The sequence below is a fragment of the Megascapheus bottae genome, chromosome 10 (genome assembly GCF_031878675.1).
Source record: "Megascapheus bottae isolate mThoBot1 chromosome 10, mThoBot2.hap1, whole genome shotgun sequence".
In the NCBI taxonomy this organism is placed as follows: domain Eukaryota; kingdom Metazoa; phylum Chordata; class Mammalia; order Rodentia; family Geomyidae; genus Megascapheus; species Megascapheus bottae.
Genome location: NC_143518.1, coordinates 44,073,851 through 44,093,985, shown reverse-complemented (window position 1 = coordinate 44,093,985; position 20,135 = coordinate 44,073,851). Strand labels below are relative to the sequence as shown.

At 44.8% G+C, this 20,135-nt stretch overlaps 2 protein-coding genes across 4 annotated transcripts in view; one reads left to right on the top strand and one right to left on the bottom strand.

Moving 5' to 3' along the window:
* The window catches only part of Dusp10 (dual specificity phosphatase 10), a 39,801-nt gene extending 29,161 nt beyond the window's left edge, over positions 1-10,640 (bottom strand). The window contains exons 1-3 of one of the 3 annotated variants that reach the window (XM_090341159.1): positions 10,481-10,640; positions 9,825-10,144; positions 6,601-7,452 (exon numbers count right to left, since the gene is read on the bottom strand). In XM_090341159.1, the coding sequence (XP_090197285.1) occupies positions 6,601-7,411 (811 nt within the window). In that variant the 5' untranslated portion in view covers positions 7,412-7,452; positions 9,825-10,144; positions 10,481-10,640. Of the gene's footprint in view, positions 1-6,600; positions 7,453-8,900; positions 9,004-9,093; positions 9,195-9,824; positions 10,145-10,480 lie in introns of those variants that run through there. The other 2 variants (XM_090341160.1, XM_090341161.1) reach the window with 2 other exon arrangements.
* Positions 10,151-11,636, top strand: LOC150058366 (uncharacterized). Its single transcript, XM_090341162.1, has 2 exons — positions 10,151-10,327; positions 10,490-11,636. Exon 2 carries the CDS (start codon positions 10,767-10,769, stop codon positions 11,463-11,465), a length of 699 nt encoding a protein of 232 aa, XP_090197288.1. The 5' UTR covers positions 10,151-10,327; positions 10,490-10,766; the 3' UTR covers positions 11,466-11,636.
* The last annotated feature ends 8,499 nt before the right edge of the window (positions 11,637-20,135 follow it).

Below are 20,135 nucleotides of genomic sequence, written 5' to 3'. Positions count from 1 at the left end.
GAAAGCAGAATCTGCTACAAAAGCCTTGTCAGCCAGCCCCTGGGGGTGGTAGTCTGGGGAAGACCACGCCTGGGAGATTTTTCTGAGATTTCATAGGACTTCCTTCTGGAGGAAGGATCAAGTAGAAAAGTGCACCCATGCGCCATCTTCCCCTCCCTTTCCTGTATAAACATATTTTAAGAAACAGAATTAGGAAAACTGCTATGCTCATTTAGTTTCTTTCCCTTAGTCTTCCCCGCCCCATTCTATAATCATTATCTACCACTACTTAGAGAAGAGTTTCTTAAACTTGTCTTTGACAAGCCAGATGGCTAACTCACTCATCTGAATTAGTAAGGATAGGAATATTCATAATTAACATGTTGTCCTCGTCCTCTGTCAAAAACAAGTCATTTCCCTCTTAAAGGACACAGGGGAGTGGGGTCCAGAAGCCTGATTTATAGAGGTGTCTGTGTGCAGAGCACTTTATATACATCCTCTCACTTTACCCAGTGTTGCTGACATTATCCCCATCTTACAATGAAGGAAACCTGGGCCTCTTGAGATGTCACCAGAGTAGCTTAACCATCCACCTAGTTTGGCTGAGAACTGTGGATTTGAAGCCAGGGGTAAGAGAGTGAACTCCCCCATGTTGAACACACAGTGAACAAGAACAGCTGGATCAGGTCAGGGGATGGGGGTGGGGATTCATACCCATTCTCTCCGTATACACTTTAATTCAAAAGCAGAACAGTAGATGTCAGTGCTCAGAGAGGAGCACTGATCACTGGACACCCTTTCAGTGGACATGGTCAGGATTTGATGGAATGAAGGAATGGGCATATAGCTCCTTCCCCTCTTCCTCCACACTCCAGGTCCTCCTCCCAAGCCAAGGCTTTAGGAGCCCACATCCCCTCCCATCCATCTACCCTTTTATAGTCAGACTACAACCCTTCTTCTAAAAATAAATCGGCCTGAGGAGAGGCCAGAAAAAGCAAACATCAAAGTGTTGTACTTTCATTATTCAGTTATGGGACATTAGTTGGACAGATTTATCATCAAGTTTTTATAAATTCCTTTATAAATAAATAATTCGAGGCTATGCCCAAATTACTCTAGCCTCTTGACCCAACATGTTTTTGCAATTACTTGGCACTCCAACTGTATACTACTTAAATTAGGTAACAGTCACCAAGTTATTTTGGGACCATAGCAACACACACACACACACACACACACACACACACACACACACACACAGTATTTGTACTCCTTGGGAAGAAAAGCCAAAATTACATTTTTATTGATGTCACTTCTGCTCAATCAGTAGTAATATTTCTATTGATCTACATTTACAGTGATTACCATAGATGAGCTGCCCTAAATACTTGATTCCAAAACACTATAGATAGCTATAGCTGTATCTTCTTTTTGTAAACAAGGAAACAAGAACTAAATGTTCAACTTGTCCAATGTCTCTGAAAGGGAGAATGAAGACTAGAACTCAGGCGTGCTGGATCCAAAGTTCTGTCTTTGTTTCTCCATTTTTGGGAACAGAGCTAAAGTCTAATGTTTAGCCTTGGGAATTAATCAAAGGCTCCAAATAATAACTGTAATTTGAGAAGTAGATATGTCTTTATTTCAAATATCTTTTAAAACTCCTCATCATAATCTTGAAAGACAAAGGTGGAAGATATTTTTATGTCTTCCTTCCAAAATAAAGCCAACAAAGACAGGAGACTTTTATGGTATGTCTGGTTTCTGAGTAGAGCCGTTGGCATTGTCACCTAACTCTGTATTGCCTATTTCAGAAGCCTGTCTGATTAGGGAACAGTATGTAACCTATGATGTTCATTTCTCAAGAGTTACATGAGGAAGTTTTACCATGTAAAAATCTAACTTCCCTGTGTATTGGCCTTATAAACCATTTCTTTGTATTTCCCTTGTTCCCCCAGTTCTTGAAAGCCTCTGGTTACAGGGTATGGCTCGGAAAGACCTGTAGCAGTAGGTCAGTGTGTCTGTTTCTTAATAGCACTAAGCAAGTACAGGTTCTGGTAATCTCACTATAGCTCACTGCAGAAATGGAGAGACAGAGGCCCAAAGTGTCTTCAAAGTGGCCCTTAGAGCCTTTCCACCCTGACAGATGAAAGTGCCTCCTCAGATCTAACCATCAGTCAGTCACAGAAGGATTCTAAATTGTAAATAATAATAATAATAATAATAGTAACTCAGATTTGTTCATGATATGGACTATCGTGAAGTATTTAGCACCAAAAATGTCCACAGCATCCTAAATATAATCCTACAATTTTAGATATTAACTTTAAATATTAAACATACTTAAATACATTAGAACATCATCAATACTGTAAAGTATTTCAACAAAATGTATCAAAATGGGGAGAATAGGGGCCGGGAGTTTGGCCTAGTGGCAGAGTGCTTGCCTAGCATACATGAAGACCTGGGTTCGATTCCTTGGTACCACATACATAGAAAAAAGCCGGAAGTGGTGCTGAGGCTCAAGTGGTAGAGCTCTAGCCTTGAGAAAGTCCAAGGACAGTGCTCAGGCCCTGAGCTCAAGCCCAGGACTGGCAAAAAAAAAAAATGGGGAGAATACTAGTAGTAATTGCTTCATCTGGCTAACAAGTCTGAGGGTAGTCATATACTTTTCTACTTCTCCAAGTGTCTGAAAATGTTTACCATCAGGTTTTAAAGACATGTTACCTTTAAGGAAGATGTAGCAATTGACCTGCCTCCTTTTACATGGGGCTAAGTCAGGGGTAAAGCAGAATTATTTTCATGAATCCAATTTGGTAGGAGAGAGAAGATGCCGTTTAAACATTATAGCAAAACAGACTGGCTTACATTGCAGAATGTCAAGAACCACCTAGCATTTTTTAAAATTTGATTTGTGTAAGAAACCAAGTGACAGTTGATTTTTAAAAATCACCTTCAGGTAAAAACATTGTCATTTTACCAAAGACTTTTCAAAAATCCCTAAATATGTAATTTTGTGGAATCTTTTACACTGGATTGAATATGGAGAAGGGTACAGAAGATGAGAAGAAAATGTGGATTCAGACGTAGGTCACAAGAGGGTGAGGACTCTAAATTAGAACAGTAACATAATCTCACGGGCTTCCGTGCCTCTCATCATTTTTTTTTTCTTCCCAACCTGACACAGCACTATGAAAATGGCAAACAAGCAGTGGCTCTAGATGACAGGCAGTACCAAAAATGGAGACCATAGCAATGAAACAGGGGGATATAAAACTTGGACAGGGAGGATAGCAACCAGTGTTTACAAACAGGAACCAAGGACTCGGAGAGACCAGGCATAAATTAGCAACGATTGTACTGAAATCTGAAAATACATCAGCAAGGCCTTAGATGTTCCTACCACATTCTCAGCCCTACCACACACACACACACACACACACACACGCACACACATTGCTTTATCTCCCCTGCAAAATTGACTCATTCCAAAATGGCACCACCACTACTTCTTGCTGAAATAGAATCTCAGCTCATCCAGGGAAGGGAGTCCTAAAATAAACTCAGAAGACAAGCCAGGCCAGAATGGGTCTGCTGGACTCACTGAAGAACTTAGGAAAAGTTGCTGACCAAGCCTGTTGAGACAGGCTCACTCCACTCTGCATCCATGGCACTATGGAATTAACCACTGGTTCTAGCAAATGCAATGATATCAAAGAGGGTTCCAATAATGACCTAGCCTTTTTTCTTTTTTCCCTAGCTTAGGGCCATCCTAAGATTTTAGGCCATCCTCCCGCTCCCAGGATACCAAATTAATCATAATAAGCACAAATAAATAGATGACAGACCCTTCTGCTCCCGAATGACCTATTCTCAATCAAATTCCCAGATACATGAAGAAAAATCCCTCCCCCAATGACAATAAATCCAACCTCTACCACAGAGCGTCTCCCAAGTCAACCGCCGCGGTGTCTCACCAACCCGAAATGAGGAGCGCTCAGGGCGGCCGCCCAGGGCGCCTGGCGGTGAGGTCAGTAGCATGTCCGGCCCCGCCCCACTGAGGCAATCTTATTCTGACATTGAGGAACAAGTTCAGCCTGCCCTGTCCTCAGCTGCATCCATGGGAAAGGGGAAGAAGGAACCCCATTGACATCAGTAGCCCTCGGGAGATTCGTTTTCTCAGCAACTGAGATGCCTTCTACTCCACAGGGCCCACGGCAAAAGAGAAGACCTGGTCTTCAGCTCTACCTATATTCAAGTTCAGGGACATCTGGTTTTGTGGCTCTGGATACCACTCTTCCATCAGGCAGAAACAAAAGCAAGTACTTGGCCTGAAGTTTGGCTTAGTGGTAGAGTGCTTGCCTAGCATGCAGGAAGACCCAGGTTCGATTCCTCGGTACCACATACATAGAAAAAAAAGCTGGAAGTGGTGCTGAGGATCAAGTGGTAGAGCTCTGGCCTTGAGAAAATCCAAGGGCAATGCTCGGGCCCTGAGTTCAAGCGTAGGACTGGCAAAAAAAAAAAAAAAAAAAAAGACAAGTACTGTTTTTCATCAAGAATATCTATTCTACAAAAGAAAGGACAGCGACAAGAACATCTGTCTTTGATCCCCAAGACAAACTATTATTATAAAGGCAAAATCTGTAGGTGTTATTTTCGTATCTGGAAAAGCCAAGTCAAGAGCATGGGGAGAGAATAGCTGGGTAAACCTATTGGGAAATATTCAAAAGTCAACCAAATACAAGTATAGAAATAAAACACAGAGCTATAGGAAGGAGACCTGCCAGTCTAAGAAAACCCACTACCATCCACCCCACCTCAATAAAAAGGTGGGGGGGGGGTATTCCTGGAGCTTCCAGAACATTCTGTATCCAGTTCTCTTTCCCCTCAGATACCAATGAGAACAAACTTGAGGATAGGTTGGGAGAATGGGAAAGAGGTAACAGCAAAGGAATCATGTTTCCAAGACAATGATTAACAAAAGGCCAATTGCACTTTTTGGAAGACATGGTGAATAGCAGCGCTGATCCATAAAGATAAACAACTAATTTGCACACCTAAATAGCCCACTGCAATTTCAATATGCAGAGTTTTCAAAGGAATCCTACTTGCCAGGCCCAGTGGCTCACACCTGTAATCCTAGCTTACTCAGGAGGCTGAGAGATCTGAGGATCAAGGTTCAAAGCCAGCCAGGGCACTAAAGACCAAGAGAGATTTTTATTTCCAGTTAACTACTAGAAAAGGGGAAGTGGTGTGGTTGCTCAAGGGGTAGGGTGGCAGCCTTGAGCTGAAGAGCTCATGGACAACACCCAGGCCCAGAGGTAGGGCAGTAGCCTTGAGCTGAAGAAAGGAGATAAAGGATCAGCTCTCTCCCACCACCCAGTAGAGGATGTGGAAGAGAAGTGGTGTGTAGTGTCTACAAGGCCAGGGTCACTGGGGGTCAGCTCCAATACAACCCCAGAGTTGTTGAGTGTGCATTATACTGGGGAAAGTGATTGTTTCTTGCGCAAAGCCAGAATGTCCAACGTTTTCAAGTGAAGCCAGAAAGAAGACTAAGTTGGAGACTGTTTCATAAAAATGTCTCTCTGGCTTTGAAACTCTTGATAGAAAAATAGATGTATCGAGTGAAAACTATTTTTTTCTTTTCTTTTGGGGGCTTGAACTCAGGGCCTGAGCACTGTCCTTGGACTTTCTCAAGGCTAGAGCTCTACCACTTGAGCCACAACACCACTTCTGGGATTTTTCTATATGTGGTACCGAGGAATTGAACCCCTGTCTTAGGGTATGGTAGGCAAGCACTCTACCACTTGGCCAAACTCCTGGCCCTGAGTGATAGTACTTTTTATGGCACCTTAAAAATAAAAGATCTTGGATGGGCGGAGTGGCTCTCATCTGTAATCCTAGCTACTCAAAAGGCTGAGATCTGAGGATCAAGGTTCAAAGCCAGCCCAAGCACAAAAAGACCTGAGACTCTTATCTCCAACTAACCTCCAGAAAATGGGAAGTGGTAGCCTTGAGCTGAAGAGCTCAGGGACAGCACCCAGGCCTAGAATTCAAGCCCCACAATAAACAAATAAATAAATAAATAAATAAATAAATAAATAAATAAATAAATAAATAAATAAAAAGGATCTCTGCCATTCTTGAAGGTCACTTTCTTAAATCCTATCAAAGTCAAGATGGTCAGAGAGGTGAGAAAGAGGAATTCTCACACTGAGAAATGCACCTCGGGGTTTAACTTGAAATTCACAGGTATTGCTTCCTTTAGTACTTGAATATTGGTTAGAGACAATAGCATCCCAAGTACTTATGGATTTGAATAGAGCTACCAGACCAGGCTTGACCTGGAAAGGTAAGAAAAGAATCTCAGGTGAAATGGCTTGTGCAGTGCAAATTAAAAAAATAAGTCAAGGTCAGAACCTAGATCTTCCAATTTTCCAAACCAAAGCCAGTGGGTTTTTTCTTACTATTCCAAAACGAAGGGCACAGAAGTGAAGACAAGAAGACGGTCTACTCTGGTCTTTGGTAGCCAGGGTTAAGGAAAAGGCTGTCAGTTCTAAGAAAAACCCCAAATGAGCCCAGTCAGTGGGGAATGTGTTTGGGGAAAAAAGCAGAGGCCATTACCTTTCAACACCAGAGGTTCTTTTCCTTCTCTCTTCAGAGACTCAAGGACTATATGAAGAGGCTGGGAGGGCATCACTCGGCTCGGCTCGTTGGTGTTCTCATCATAAACTATAATTTCTTTGGAAAAGATCCTCTTGAAGGAGTCTTTGCCTTCCCTACAGGAAATCAAGTCTAGGACAGTGATCTTGCCCTGCTGTAGTCTCCGCCGGCTGATCTTATCGGCACAGTTGATATGGACAGCTCCTTGGATGTGACTCTTGTTGTACTCCATGAAGGGCCGGCAGTCAATGATGACCGGGCCCTGGCTGGGCAGGTGACTCTTACTGCATTTGGTCATCTTCTTCGCCAGGTCATTGGGGTATATGATTTTGATGCTGGCTAGCTGTTTGGGAGTCCCGGATACGGGACTGCTCACCCCACCTGATGGACTTAAAGAGCCTGTGTTCTCATTGTTGTTGACCATCTGGTTAGCAGGACAGGTGGTAGAGGTTCCAAAGGTGGTGGTGGCAGTGCCAGCAGCAATGGCTTGGGTCTGGGCCTGATTGTCCTTGTCGTAGGTTGCCACAGTGCAGCAGCTGGCACTGCTGCATCCACAATTCAGGGAGCGGGCAGAGCCGCTGGATGAGGGCATATACGTCAGATTCGCAGCCTTGAGGGTCACAACGGTGGTGGCAATGACAGGAGGGTGGTTACTACTGCCTGGGGTGGCAGAGTCAAGGTAGCTAGAGTCTAAACAGAGGTTGAGATCCTGAGGTCGGACAGGCCTAGACAATGCCACTACTACCCTGTCGTCTAAAGGAGATGGAGGCATGAGGAGGCTGAAAACTGGCAATTCAAGAAGAACTCAAGGGTCTGTAAAGAAGGGGAAGGGGGAAAGAAAAAAATAAAGTCACGTGACACAGAAGTCTGCAGTCTCATCTGATCCCTAAGAAAAGCCTTTGTTTAGCTCTGTACAGAGCCATCCTAGGTACCCATTATTATTCTGCTACCAAAGCTTGAAACTCATTCAGATGTATGAGAAGAGGATGCAAAACTAAGGGTCCCATCTATTCAACTTCTAAGTCTGGGGTTACATCTACAATTGCTGCGGTTGGAAGCACTAATGGGAAAATGCACCTCAAATGACCTACCTCAAAGTTCAGCCTTAGAGAAAGACACAGGCACGACGAGTGAGAAAACTCTGAAGATTGAAGTGAATCTTCCGTGGATATCTATTCTGGGTCTCCTCATGACAGAAGAATATTGTCACTTAGAAAGACCCATTTGCCCCTTCCCACATGCTTTCCATTTCATTCCTTCACCCACCCACAGAGGCAGAGAGAAATGATCATGTGCACTGGCATGGCTCACAGAAATATACAACTGGCATATGTGTGTGTATATATATATAAAATACATACACATATACATATATATACATATACACATACATATGGGGTGATATCAACTATTTTTTTAAATCAGAATGAAAGTAGCCTCCTAAGTGAATCTCTAACTCTAAGCTATTTTTGCTTCTCTATTTTATTGGGTTCTTAGAAAAACACAACACAGTCATACTAAAACTTTTCCAGGGGCCGGGAGTTTGGCCTAGTGGTAGAGTGCTTGCCTAGCATGCATGAAGACCAGGATTCAATTCCTCAGGACCATATACAAAAGCAAAAGCTGGAAGTGGTACTGAGGCTCAAGTGGTAGAGCTCTTGCCTTGAGAAAGTCCAAGGACAGTGCTCAGGCCTGAGTTCATGCACCAGGACTGGACAAAAAAAAAAAAAAAACCTTTCCAGGTTAATCCAAATTAATCTGCATTTCCTCTTCTCCCAGTCCCTCAAGGTAGTCTTCAAGCCAAGGAACCAAAACTGAAAGTCCCAACCCTGGCAGTCCATCCCTAAGAGATCCACTCCCATTTCTGCCCCTAAGGAAAGGGCCCCTTGGACTCTCCTTGTATGTGATGCAAAGCACATTTACATCCTTGGGCTGCATAGAAGCCATTCATTGCATCCTGAGACCTCTCCCCTCTTGGGAAGAGTATGGCTCCCTTCAATAGGAACTTCAAGAGGGTGACTGCAAATGTATGATTCCTTCTTCATCTTAAGTATGAGCCATTCTACAACGTGGCCCTAGCTAGCTTCTCTCTACTATGCTTGCTATAGCAAAGAAATCAAATGCCAGGCAAGAGCCTTTCCGACCTAAAGGAACTTTAGGGGAGGTGGGGGAAGGGGGACTGTCATATTCCATCTATCTACACAGGGGACCATCACCATTCTACAGCACAGCCAAGGCAGAGAAGCCACAGGGGCACCTACCCATCCGGTCGTCTCGGGTTTCTCTCACCCACGTTTGGATGCAAGGGAAGGATCCAATCTCTTGCTTCCCTCCTTCCCTCTCTCTCTTTCCCCCTTGCGTAGTATTTTTTTTTTAAGAGCGAGTACTATTCCACAAGCTATAACTGTTCCTCAGCCCGTACCAGGGGGTAAAAGATTCTGCTAGTGTTGTTACCTGGCAGGGTTTTATCGGGATCTGAGCCGTGCATTTTCTCGGAGGGAAGACAGTTACAAACGTGCTGCGGAGAGACACATGCTGGGACCCCCCCCCCGCCAGCCCCCATACGGGGTGCGTGGGACTCACACGCACACGCTCCGAGTACCGAGATCTGCATTCCTGCAGCACCGAGGGTCGGACGTGCAAAGTGCCCGCAAAACCACCCAGCCCAGCCCAGCCAAACCTCCCAGAGAAATCCTCAGACACCTCCACCCCCCCCCCACTCCCCCGGCCTTCCTCCCGGGTCTCCCCTCCACCGTTAGACAAGACCTATAGAGAGAAAATGAAGTGTGTAGAGAATGTTCTTTCCCTACTCCAGGGTCAGTCAACACGCCTCTCCCTCGTCACACGGGGTACTAACAAACCCTGGGCACTCAAAACTGCCGCAAAGCATCCCAACAAACCTCGTTTTCCCTTTCATCCCCAACGCAAACGGACTGCAGAGAGAGCAAACGCACCGGGCCACCCCAGCCCACAGCGGGAGCCCTACAACCTCACCTGCTGTGGCTCTTCCGCCAATCAATCCCTCTCCCCCCCCCCCCCCTCTCTCTCTCTCTCTCTCTCTCTCTCTCTCTCTCTCTCTCTCACACACACACATACACACACACACACTCACACACACACACACGCACGCACGCACGCACCACACTACTGGGCTCTCAACAGTAGCCGTGCTGACTTCCACTCACTTCATGAAGAAGTCAAGTCTTCCCCGTCTCCGGAGCTCCGCCGCAGTTTTGAACTCGCCACGCTCAGCGCCCCATTCACTCAGCTTCATTGATCTCCAGCAGCAACATAGTTACTTTCTCTTTTGCTACACTGTAAATGTAAGGTTCGGAGGGGGCGGGGCATCTGACGTCGACCGACGGCCCCGCAGACCAATAAAAAGCCGAAGAAAGAAGACCGCTACCTCACAGGGGCCCGCAGCCAATCGGCGGCGTGGGAGGGCGGAGCCGAAGGCGTGGCCGGGTCTCTTTAAAGGCGGGTTTAACTGACGCGGCTGGGGGCGCTGGGTGTTAGAACACGGGCGGTGATGTCATTGGCAACCAATCAAAAACTTCAAAGAGCCAGCCCCGAGCCCGCGCGGAGCAGCTGCTCTCTATTTACTTGTAAACCGAGCCAGCGGGATGCAGTTAACCCTTTCCCGGGCTGAATTGTCAATGGGTCGGACCGGCCCGGCGGGCTAAAACCGGTTGGTGCTCCTTCCAGGACCCTGTTACCCCATCCCACCCCCTCCCCAACACACACACACACACACACACACACACACACACACACACACACACACACACACACACACACACACACTCACTCCTCCGTGACTTGACTTTGCCTTCTCACTCACTACGGATAGATGCTCTAAAGTGTTGGACGAACTTTAGATAGACCGGGAGACAACGGGACCTCGCCGTCCCTCCGACGGATGAATCCGAACCCCAGGTTCGCGGTGTCCGCCGGGTCTCCAGCGCCAGGCCGGACGTGAGTGCGCCGCCGCCAGGGGCGTTTACTCGCCCTCCGGCCCCGCCGTACCCCCCACCCCCACCGCCGCAGCCTAGGCCCTTCCGCCCCGCGCGGCGGACCTCCGCCGCCCAGCAGCCCCGCTCGCTCGTCGGCACCGCCTTCGCCCGCAGATGTCGCTGCCCCTTCGGCTTCCTTACAGCCATCCCGAGCAGCGGGTACGCCAGGTCCTCCTGGTTCCCTACATCCATGCCCCGGTCACGCCTCCACCCTCCCCGGTGTCAGCCCTAGACGCCGAAGTAGAAGGAGACTCCTCCGAGGGCTGCTCGGAGAGGAGGAGGAGGCTTGGGTCTGTGCCGGGGGTCACTGGAGGTGCGTCCTGTGCTGCAGCGCTCGCGCCACCGTCCAAGGCTGGGCGTCCCCGAGGTCGCCGGGAACCAGCTGCCTGTCCTGGACCTGGCCCCGGCCGCCCGCCCGCCTCCGCGGCCCCCGCCCCGCGCACCGTGTCCCAAGGCAGCGCCGGCTTCCCGCGGCCCACCCGTCTCGCGCTCCCCCGGCGCCCCTCCGCTCCGCTGGGCTCCTGGATGGTCAAGGACCGCCAGGCGGTCCCCGGTAGAACAGCCTCTCTGGGCGGAAGACAGCCAGAGCTCAGGCAGAACAGCCGGGGTGAATGCTCCGGGAGGAGCGCCGGGCCCAGGGCCACAGGGACCCCCCTCCCATTCTCTCTGGATCTGGCCTGCAGAGGGTTCTCGGGTCCTAGGAAAAAGTGCAGGAAGTTGGTCAAGCCACCCAGTACCTTACAGGAAAAATATAAGGGAAAAAGGCAGAAAATTAACTCCGGATTACAAAAAGGAGTGGAAAGCCCCAGATGAACTGTGGAGAATCCGCATGAGAGAATTTTAAAATAATAATGATGATATTAAGATAATAGAGCTTTTTATACTCCCATAAACTCCCATCTCAGAGAGGAAGGAAAAATGGATTAAATCAGTAATATGGAATGCTTGGCTATGGTTTTTCTTATCTGATTGGAGCTGTTTGAAGGTGTGCTTAGACCAAGGTCTAATAAATACACTAAATGACAGATATTTTCATGTAATTACTTTTTTAAGTGTGGATCCAAAATCCCAAGGGGCCAAAACATAGCTGAACAACTCCTTACAATGACACTGTTAAGAGAAAAGCTAAGTCCAGCTCTTGGGGCTCAAACCATTCATTCGAGCTACTCAGAGACTGAGATCTGAAGATGCAGGAAAGTATGAGACTGTTAGCTCAAATTAGCCACTAAAAAGCTGGAAGCAGAGCTGTGGCTCAATTAGTAGATCCCCAATCTTGAGGGGGAAAGCTAAGCGAGTTCAAGTCTCAGGTTGGGCACAAATTAAAGAAAAAAGAAATCCCTAAATACATATTCATACCTGTATTGGATCGTACCTCAAATGCTCCTAGTACCTTAAAATATTGTGTAATCCTCTTTCCATTTTTCATTCACCCACCTCTCATATACACTTACCCCCTCAATGACAGCTAATAATATTCTGAATGCAATATTTTGTCCTTACACCTTTAAGAATCAAGAATCAAAGCAGGTCAGGGCCAGGAAAATCAGGTTCTAGGAAATTTCCATATGTACCAGGAAAGAAGTTCCTGGATGGTTTTATTAGGGGTCTGTTTGGAGCCTTTCCCTATGTTTATACAATTGTTAGGGGTGGGTTGAGGTTTTTTCACTAATGTGGGATTTGAGAGTTTTAATTCCTAGTCTATCAGAACAGTCATCTATCTATGTAACGGTAAAATGCTAATACCCCAGTTTAGAAGAAAAAGGAAAAAGAGGATTATGCAAGTAATGGAGGGAAGGGAGCAGATGGCAGGAAAAGGGAGAATCTCTGTTGAAAAAAAAAATGGCCTTTACTAAGAAATCATTGTCCTCGCTTCAGGAAATGGAGAGCTATGCATTGTGACCTTTATTGCTAATGCCTCCGTTATCTGTGCCCAAACATAGTGGGACTTTAATGCAAAAGAAGAAGGGTGCTCTTCTCACAAAGCCCCAGAGGGGAAAGTAACTGAAAAAAGAAATGTAGCTCACTTAATGAGATAATTATTTTATTATAGCTTTACACTTGTGAATTATTATAATTCAGTTGACTAAGCATCTAAATCATCCAGGCTGAAAACTGGGTAAGTTGGCAGTATTCTTCATCATTTATCAGCCCCCAAACATGGAATGAGTACCAGATTGCTAACAAATACACAGATGTACTTTTTAAACATTTCTAAGTGTGTATCTGTATACTTACTGAGTAGTTTTAAAGAATCAGATTAGAGTTTTTTCCTGCCTCTACTGTTCTAAGGTGAGAATATAGAGAAGCCACATTTTGAGGGCTGGAATCTTGGAGTCTTTATTAGAAGGCCAGTGACTGCCTAGTGAATTCCTGTCTCAAAGACCAGCAGCTAGAACACACACAATAGAGTAGGTGAAAAAATAAAATAAACTATACCAACAAGCCAAGCCAATTGAGCTCTGATGACTGTCAGGTCTAATAACCCATCAGTCAGGAGCCCACTCAGTCTCCAAGGATTCAGATGCACCCATAACCTGAACTGAGAACCCCACCCTGAGAAGAGGTGAGACCTTCATTCTCCATATGCAAAGCTTTCCTGAGGCTTAGTCATCTGCATTCTCTGAATTGCCCCTCTCACCTCTAGGCTTTTCAACACTGGATGGAGAATTCCCCTCCACCCAGCCAGCATGGCTTCAGTTACTTAGTCTCTGCCTCCCTACCTCAATACTTATTTTACACAAAGAGAGATGATTTAGTTCCTATTTTTGAGTCATTACATGAACACATTACCTAATATACTGCCCTTAACTTGAATTTAATATCCCATCAGCCAAATAGCTATAAACTTGATCTATATACAAAGACAACCACCAGAATCTTATAACTCAAATTTACTCCCAGAGCTCAGAGACAGCACCCAGACCTAGAATTCAAGCCCCATAACCCCCCCAAAACAAATTACTCCCAGAAGGTGAAGAATTGTTATTGTTTGGGGGTATTCAAACGTGATTGTACCACAGTAAGAAAAACATACCTTTCAGTGCAACATTTTATGTGATAAAGCCAAAAAAGTTGAAGATAACATAGGCCAAGATATAAAATAGCATATGGATTTGCATTTAAAAGTATATTGATTCAGCCCAGTGTGGTGGCTCAAGCCTGTAATACTAACTACTCAGGAGGCTGAGATCTGAGGATCATTATTCAAAGCCTGCTGTGGCACTAAAGACCTTGATACTCTTATCTCTAATTAACCACTAGAAATACAGAAATGATGCTGTGGCTCAATGGGTAGGGTGGTAGACAATACCCAAGCCCAGAGTTCGAGCCCCACAACCTGACCAAAAAATGTATATTGATTCAAGAGTTTTCCTTGCTTTATTGCTTGTTATAACAAAAGATCTGAAAATATTTAATGCCTTTAAAATTCAGATATTTGCCAGGCCCAGTGGCTCATGCCTGTAATCCTAGCTACTCAGGAGGCTAAGGATCTAGGTTCAAAGCCAGCCCAGACATTAAAGACTTTGAGACTATCTCCAATTAACCACTAAAAACAACAACAAAAACAAAAACAAAAACAAACAAAAAAAATGGGAAGTGGGGCTGTGACTCAAGGGATAGGAGAGTAGCTGTGAGCACAAGAGATCAGGAACAATGCCCAGGCCCAGGGGCAGGATGGTAGCCTTGAGCTGAAGAGCTCAGGGACAGCACCCAGGCCCAGAGCCCAAGTTCCATGACCCACAAAAAAAAAAAAAAAAAAAAAAAAAAAGAAGAAATACTTTTAAGTAGTGATAAAATGATTTATGTTCAATCAAATGGTTAAGTTTTGGGATAATGGCAGAATGTGCAGTCTTCAAACTAATCCAAGTTCAAGGAAGATATGGAGAAAGTCTAGAATTAAGGCAGAGGAGGGCTTAGTAGAATTTTAGTAATAATAAACCCCAACATGAAGAGAGTAAGATGTGGAAGGTGTGTGGAATAGGAAAGTGAAGGGTAAGCAGTTGAGGTGGCTGGGAAACATCCTACAACAACCTCCAGGCCTGAAGAAAGACTCAAGAGCAGGGTTCCCTGAAGGGAGTGGATGATTCATCCAAGGTAAAAGATGAAAATGTAGAGTTTGTGCATGGGTGGTAGTACAGGCCTGTAATTCCAGCACTCAGAGGCCTACATGGGAAGATGGCAAATTTGTGGACAGTCTCAGCTACAGTGTAAGAACCTCAAAAAACAGACAAGTGTTAAGGGGAGCAAAGACTGGCACCATCTTGATTGCGCTAAGAGCTCCCCGCCCCATTGTGGAAGGCCAACAATGGTAAAGCAGCCCAGCCATCTTTGCTCTTCTAAGGAGGGGCAACCTTATCCCCACCCCCTATGAGGTGGGATATCTGCTTGGTTTGGGTGGGGGGGCTGCTTTATGTGGAGAACTGCCCAATTCATGCCAACTTCAACTAAGGTGATAGGTAAATTCAAATACTATGCTGTGACCCTATTGGCTACCAGTGTGTGGCCAGGTTTGACCTTATGGGTTTTGCCCTCAAAAACACAGTGTGAGAACCTCTCGGTGTCACAGTGTCAGCTCCCAAGTCTGCACTGTGTCCCTGGCCAGTCAGTTCACCATCTACTTTTCCAATAAAATCATCTTTTTATAGGAGACTGTCTCTGTGTGGTGGACCCTGGTGGGACGTGGAATCCCCTCCTCCTGACCCCATAACACAAGGAGTAGAACCTTTCTGAGATGTTTGAGACATGAAGATAGAGCACACATGGATGAAGCTAGAAAGTGGATTGCTTCCCTTCTGTCCCTTCTCCCATGTGAGGATTCAACATTCAATCCTTCCAGAGTAGAGAAAACAGCCAGTGTCTTTGTGTTGGGGTTCTCCACCTCTAGGAACTATGGGAAATACATCTCTATGCTTTGTAGATTAACCAGTCTTATTTTTGTGATAGCAGTATGAATGGACTTAGATGGCCACTTTCAGAAATGGAAAGAAGCAGTCATATGCTTCTATCATTGTCCACAAGTTTGGACACCAAGTGCCTGAACGACTACACAGGGAGAAGCATCTGTGACTCAGTAAAAGGCCATTTAAGTTTCTACACCTGGATGTTTCAGTTACTTACCACCTATGACTATTGTACATTTACTTACAATGTGGCTTACAATTCGACATGAGATGGGTTATAAGTATAAAATATACACCAGATTTTGAAAACCTCACGTAAAATAGCCTTATTATATATTCATTTATAAGTTAGATATTTGTATTTCCTTTCTTGCTTTCTTTTCTTTTTTTCTTTCTGCTAGGGTTTGAACTCAGCACCTTGAACTTGCTAGGTAGGCCCACTACACCTTCAGCCAGCACAGATGCTAGGGGCAGCAGAGAGCATAGCAGGGCTATACTGGTAAAACTCTGACTATACCTCCCACCTCTTCCAAACTTGATATATGTATGTAGACTTGAAGATAGCTATAATGTATTCATGAGGCTGGAATGGCATTTCTTTTGAAGAAAGGGTTTTAATTATTATTCGTGTTCTATTGTGTTTCATTTTATGGTCTTTGTCAATCATTTGAGCTGTAAGGCAATTTGAGGCCCAGAAAATGGAGTTGACACAGACAAAACCATACATAACTTTAGGACGTGGCCCTCACAGTCTTTTTAAAGTCTGGCCTAGCCTTTACCAGCTATATAGAGTGACTGCCTAGATGAGGCATCAATGAACTCCTTATCTTTGCTTATGTAGGCAGATCCCTTTCCTGAGCAGTTATTTTTCCTCCTTCACTGACCCCGCCATATGTGATCTCACAAATACCTGCTGGCTTTGCCAAGAGAAGAATCTGACAAGGCTCAAGTGTATGGACAAGCTTATTTTCCTTATGGATGTAACAAATTGACTTACTGGCCGTGGGTTTGTAGCAATATTCTCTGTGGTGGACAGCCTATTCTCATGTCATTATCGTAAGAGGCTTTTTATATTTTCCTGTCATCATATTTAGCTAAGACATTATTACTACCACTGCTACCATCAGTTCTGGGGCTTGAACTCAGGGCGGGGGCACCGTCGCTAGCCTTGAGTTTTCTCAAGGCTAGCCACTCTACCACTTGAGCCACAGCACCACTTCACCACTTCTGGCTTTTTATGTGAATGTGGTAACCAAAGAATCGAACCCAGGGCTTTGTGCATGCCAGGCAAATACTCTATCATTAGGCCAAACTCCTGGCCCCTGCTTCATGTATGCCAAATTATTTTAGATGACTAAATGTTTACCTAACATTTTTTGTGTGACAGCACTAGAATTTGAACTCAAACCTGGGCACTGCCCCTTAGCTTTTTTTACTGAGGCTGACATTTTACTACTTGTGCGACTCCTCCACCTCTGGCTTTTTAGTAGTTAATTGGATAAAGGGATCTCCAGGGAAATGGATAGAACTAGAACAAATCATGCGAAGGGAAGTAAGCCAGGCTCAGAAAAACAAATAGCCCACATTTTCTCTCAAATGTGGAAGCTAGAATTAAATACATTTAGGCATGATAATTCATACAGGGCTCAATGTGTTTGCACACAAACTGACAAATGGAAGATACACTTACAGAAGGAATCCAAAGGCATAACTCCTCTGAACAAATAAGTTATTTATTTTAAAAAAAAAAGTGCCAGGAAATGTAAACATTTTTGGTGGGAGGAAGAGAGGCCTCAGGAATTGGGAGGGTGTGCAAATGAAGTAATTCTATTTAATACCCAATATAAAAAATAAACTAACTTGTGGATAGGGATAGAGGGGGTAAATTTACGAGGGAAAGTGAAGGAAAAAGTGATATTGTCCAAGAAGTATAGTACTTATAACCCAAAGTATAGAATTGTAACCCTTTATACTGCTACTTAATAATAATGACTATAAAATTGAACTTTTACAAAAAAGAGTCTCATAGACTTCTTCCCAGGCTTGCTTTGAAACATGATTTTGAGATCTCAGCCTAGGGTTACAGGTATGAACCATCAGCACCTGGCATACCTATTGTTTGAGATTACTAACGCCTATACTAATAAATATTAACTGAAGTGATTTGCAAGATCTAGAATTTGGAGAAAACTATAGTAGGTCATATTTACCAGTATCTTGCTCTGTACTGAACATGTTGTAATGATTTTTTTTTGTCAGTCATGGGGCCTGAACTCGGCGTGGGTGCTGTCCCTGAGCTCTTCAGCTCAAGGCTACCACCCTACCCCTTGAGCCACAGCACCATTTCCCATTTTCTAGTGGTTAATTGGAGATATAAGTCTCACAGTCTTTAGTGTCTGAACTGGCTTTGAACTGTGATCCTCAGATCTCAGCCTCCTGAGTAGCTAGGATTACAGGCATGAGCTACAGCATCCAGCTTGTTGTAATGATTTACATGAGTTAGCTAATTTAAATCTTTCCATCCATATCAAAGATGCTGAGTAGGTATTTTTACTAGCTTTAAAGACAATAAAACAATTCCGATGGGTTAAGTGATCTGCCTAAAGTTACACAGCATTGAAATTTGAATGTTGCCATTCAGGAGCCAGAGCAAGAACTGTGAGTTCTTTAATTCATCCTCTTTAAGATTTTGTAAACTTATACTGTATTCCCTAGTCCCTTCTACCTCTAGACTACCAGAAGTTTTTTCTCTGTGTGTGTGTGTGTGTGTGTGTGTGTGTGTGTGTGTGTGTGTGTGAGTCATGGGGCTTGAACTCGGCCTAGACACTGTCCCCAAGCTCTTCAACTCAAGGCTACCATCCTACCCTTAAGCCCAGCCCCACTTCCCATTTTCTAGAGGTTAATTGGAGATAAGAGTCTCAGGTTCTTTTGTGCCTGGGCTGGCTTTGAATCTTGATCCTCAGATCTCAGCCTCCTGAGTAGCTAGGGTTTCAGGTGTGAGCCACCGTGCCCAGCCTACCAGAATATTTTAAATTGACTAAAACCATCTTCTATATTGCCCCCTGTTTTCTTCTAACCTTGTTCTCTGAGCTCTGTATGTCTTCATCGGAATCTCTTCCTCCAAAATCCTCCAGAATTTATCCCAAATACAGCTCTAAATTTTGTCAAGTTTTGTAGGTGCTGCAAATCAAATGGATGAATTCAAGAAAGAATCTATGGCATTTCTATTGCCAAGGCCATGTGTCATTTGCCACTGAAACCCTAGCACCTGGCACAGGTACTACCACATAGTGAGGAGCTAAAAAGCACTCCCCATTCTGTGGCAGTAACCATCTTGTTGTTTATACAAACTGTGAGTGACCCAAAAGTGCACATAAATTAAAGAAACAGAATTGTGGTGCCCATAAGTTCCAGGAACAGACCTGTCTGTGTTAAAATTAATCAGAACTCACAGGATGGCATTTGTTTTCTTTTTTCTTTTTTTTTTTTGCCAGTCCTGGGCTTGAGCTCAGTGCCTGAGCACTTTCTCAAGGCTAGGGCTGTACCACTTGAGCCTCAGCGCCACTTCTGGCTTTTTTCTATGTATGTGGTACCAAGGAATCGAACCTGGGTCTTTGTGCATGCTAGGCAAGCACTCTACCACTAGGCCAAACTCCCCACCCATGGCATTTGTTTTCTAAGCCATAAAACTACCCTCAGACAGCCAATTAGGACTCTACCGGTGTGGGAACCTCCCATTAGCTCCCATTGCCCTGGAATGCCCCTAACCCCCACCTTATCTCACTCAAATAGCTGATTGCTGTGTGGATGTAAATCTATGGTCTTTGCCTTTAAAAGCCCTGAAAATTTCAGCTGGGGCTTCCTCCTAAGCTCTGCTGTGTCGGTGGGAGGAAGAAGCCCGAGCTGCAGCCCACCTCAATAAAGCCTTGCTTTTGCATTTCGGAGCGTCTGACTTTCGGTGGTGGTCTTGGTGGTGGTCTTGCAGTGGCAAAGGCATTACAATAGAATGAGCTCAATCTATCTCCTACCACCTAGAGAGAGTATTTTCCTTAAAGATACTATTTACAAGTCCGTTTGGGCTGCTATAGCAAAACATCGTAACCTGAGTGACCAACAACCAACAAACATTTCTTTTGCACTGTTTTGGAGACTGGAAATCCAAGATACAGGTGTCAACATGTTTGAGTTTTGCTGAGGACCCTCTTTTGACTGACAGCTTCTCCTTGTGTCCTTATATGAAGGGAGGTTCCAGCCGCTCTCCCTGGGTTCTTTTCTATGAGCAGTTTTTCCATTCACAAGGGCTCTGTTCTTATGAGTTGATCACCTCCCAAAGAGCCCATCTCTTAATAATAAATCACCTTCATCCTTAGGACTTGAACCTTGTACTGGAGGGTGGAGAGGAAGGAGGGGGGTGGGAGCCACACATCTGAACTAGAAATTGGATTCATACCAACACCTAGTCCAATGAAATAACTTCCTCTGCTTTATTCACAGAAGACAAATGCCAATGGATTTGAGTTTCCATTTCAATGCAGTCTCAATTCTTATGAAATAACTGAATCCTCCAGCTTGTGGACTAGGA

Bases quoted from the DNA above. Each gene is read 5' to 3' on its own strand.
- LOC150058366 (XM_090341162.1), top strand. From the start codon at position 10,767: ATGTCGCTGCCCCTTCGGCTTCCTTACAGCCATCCCGAGCAGCGGGTA.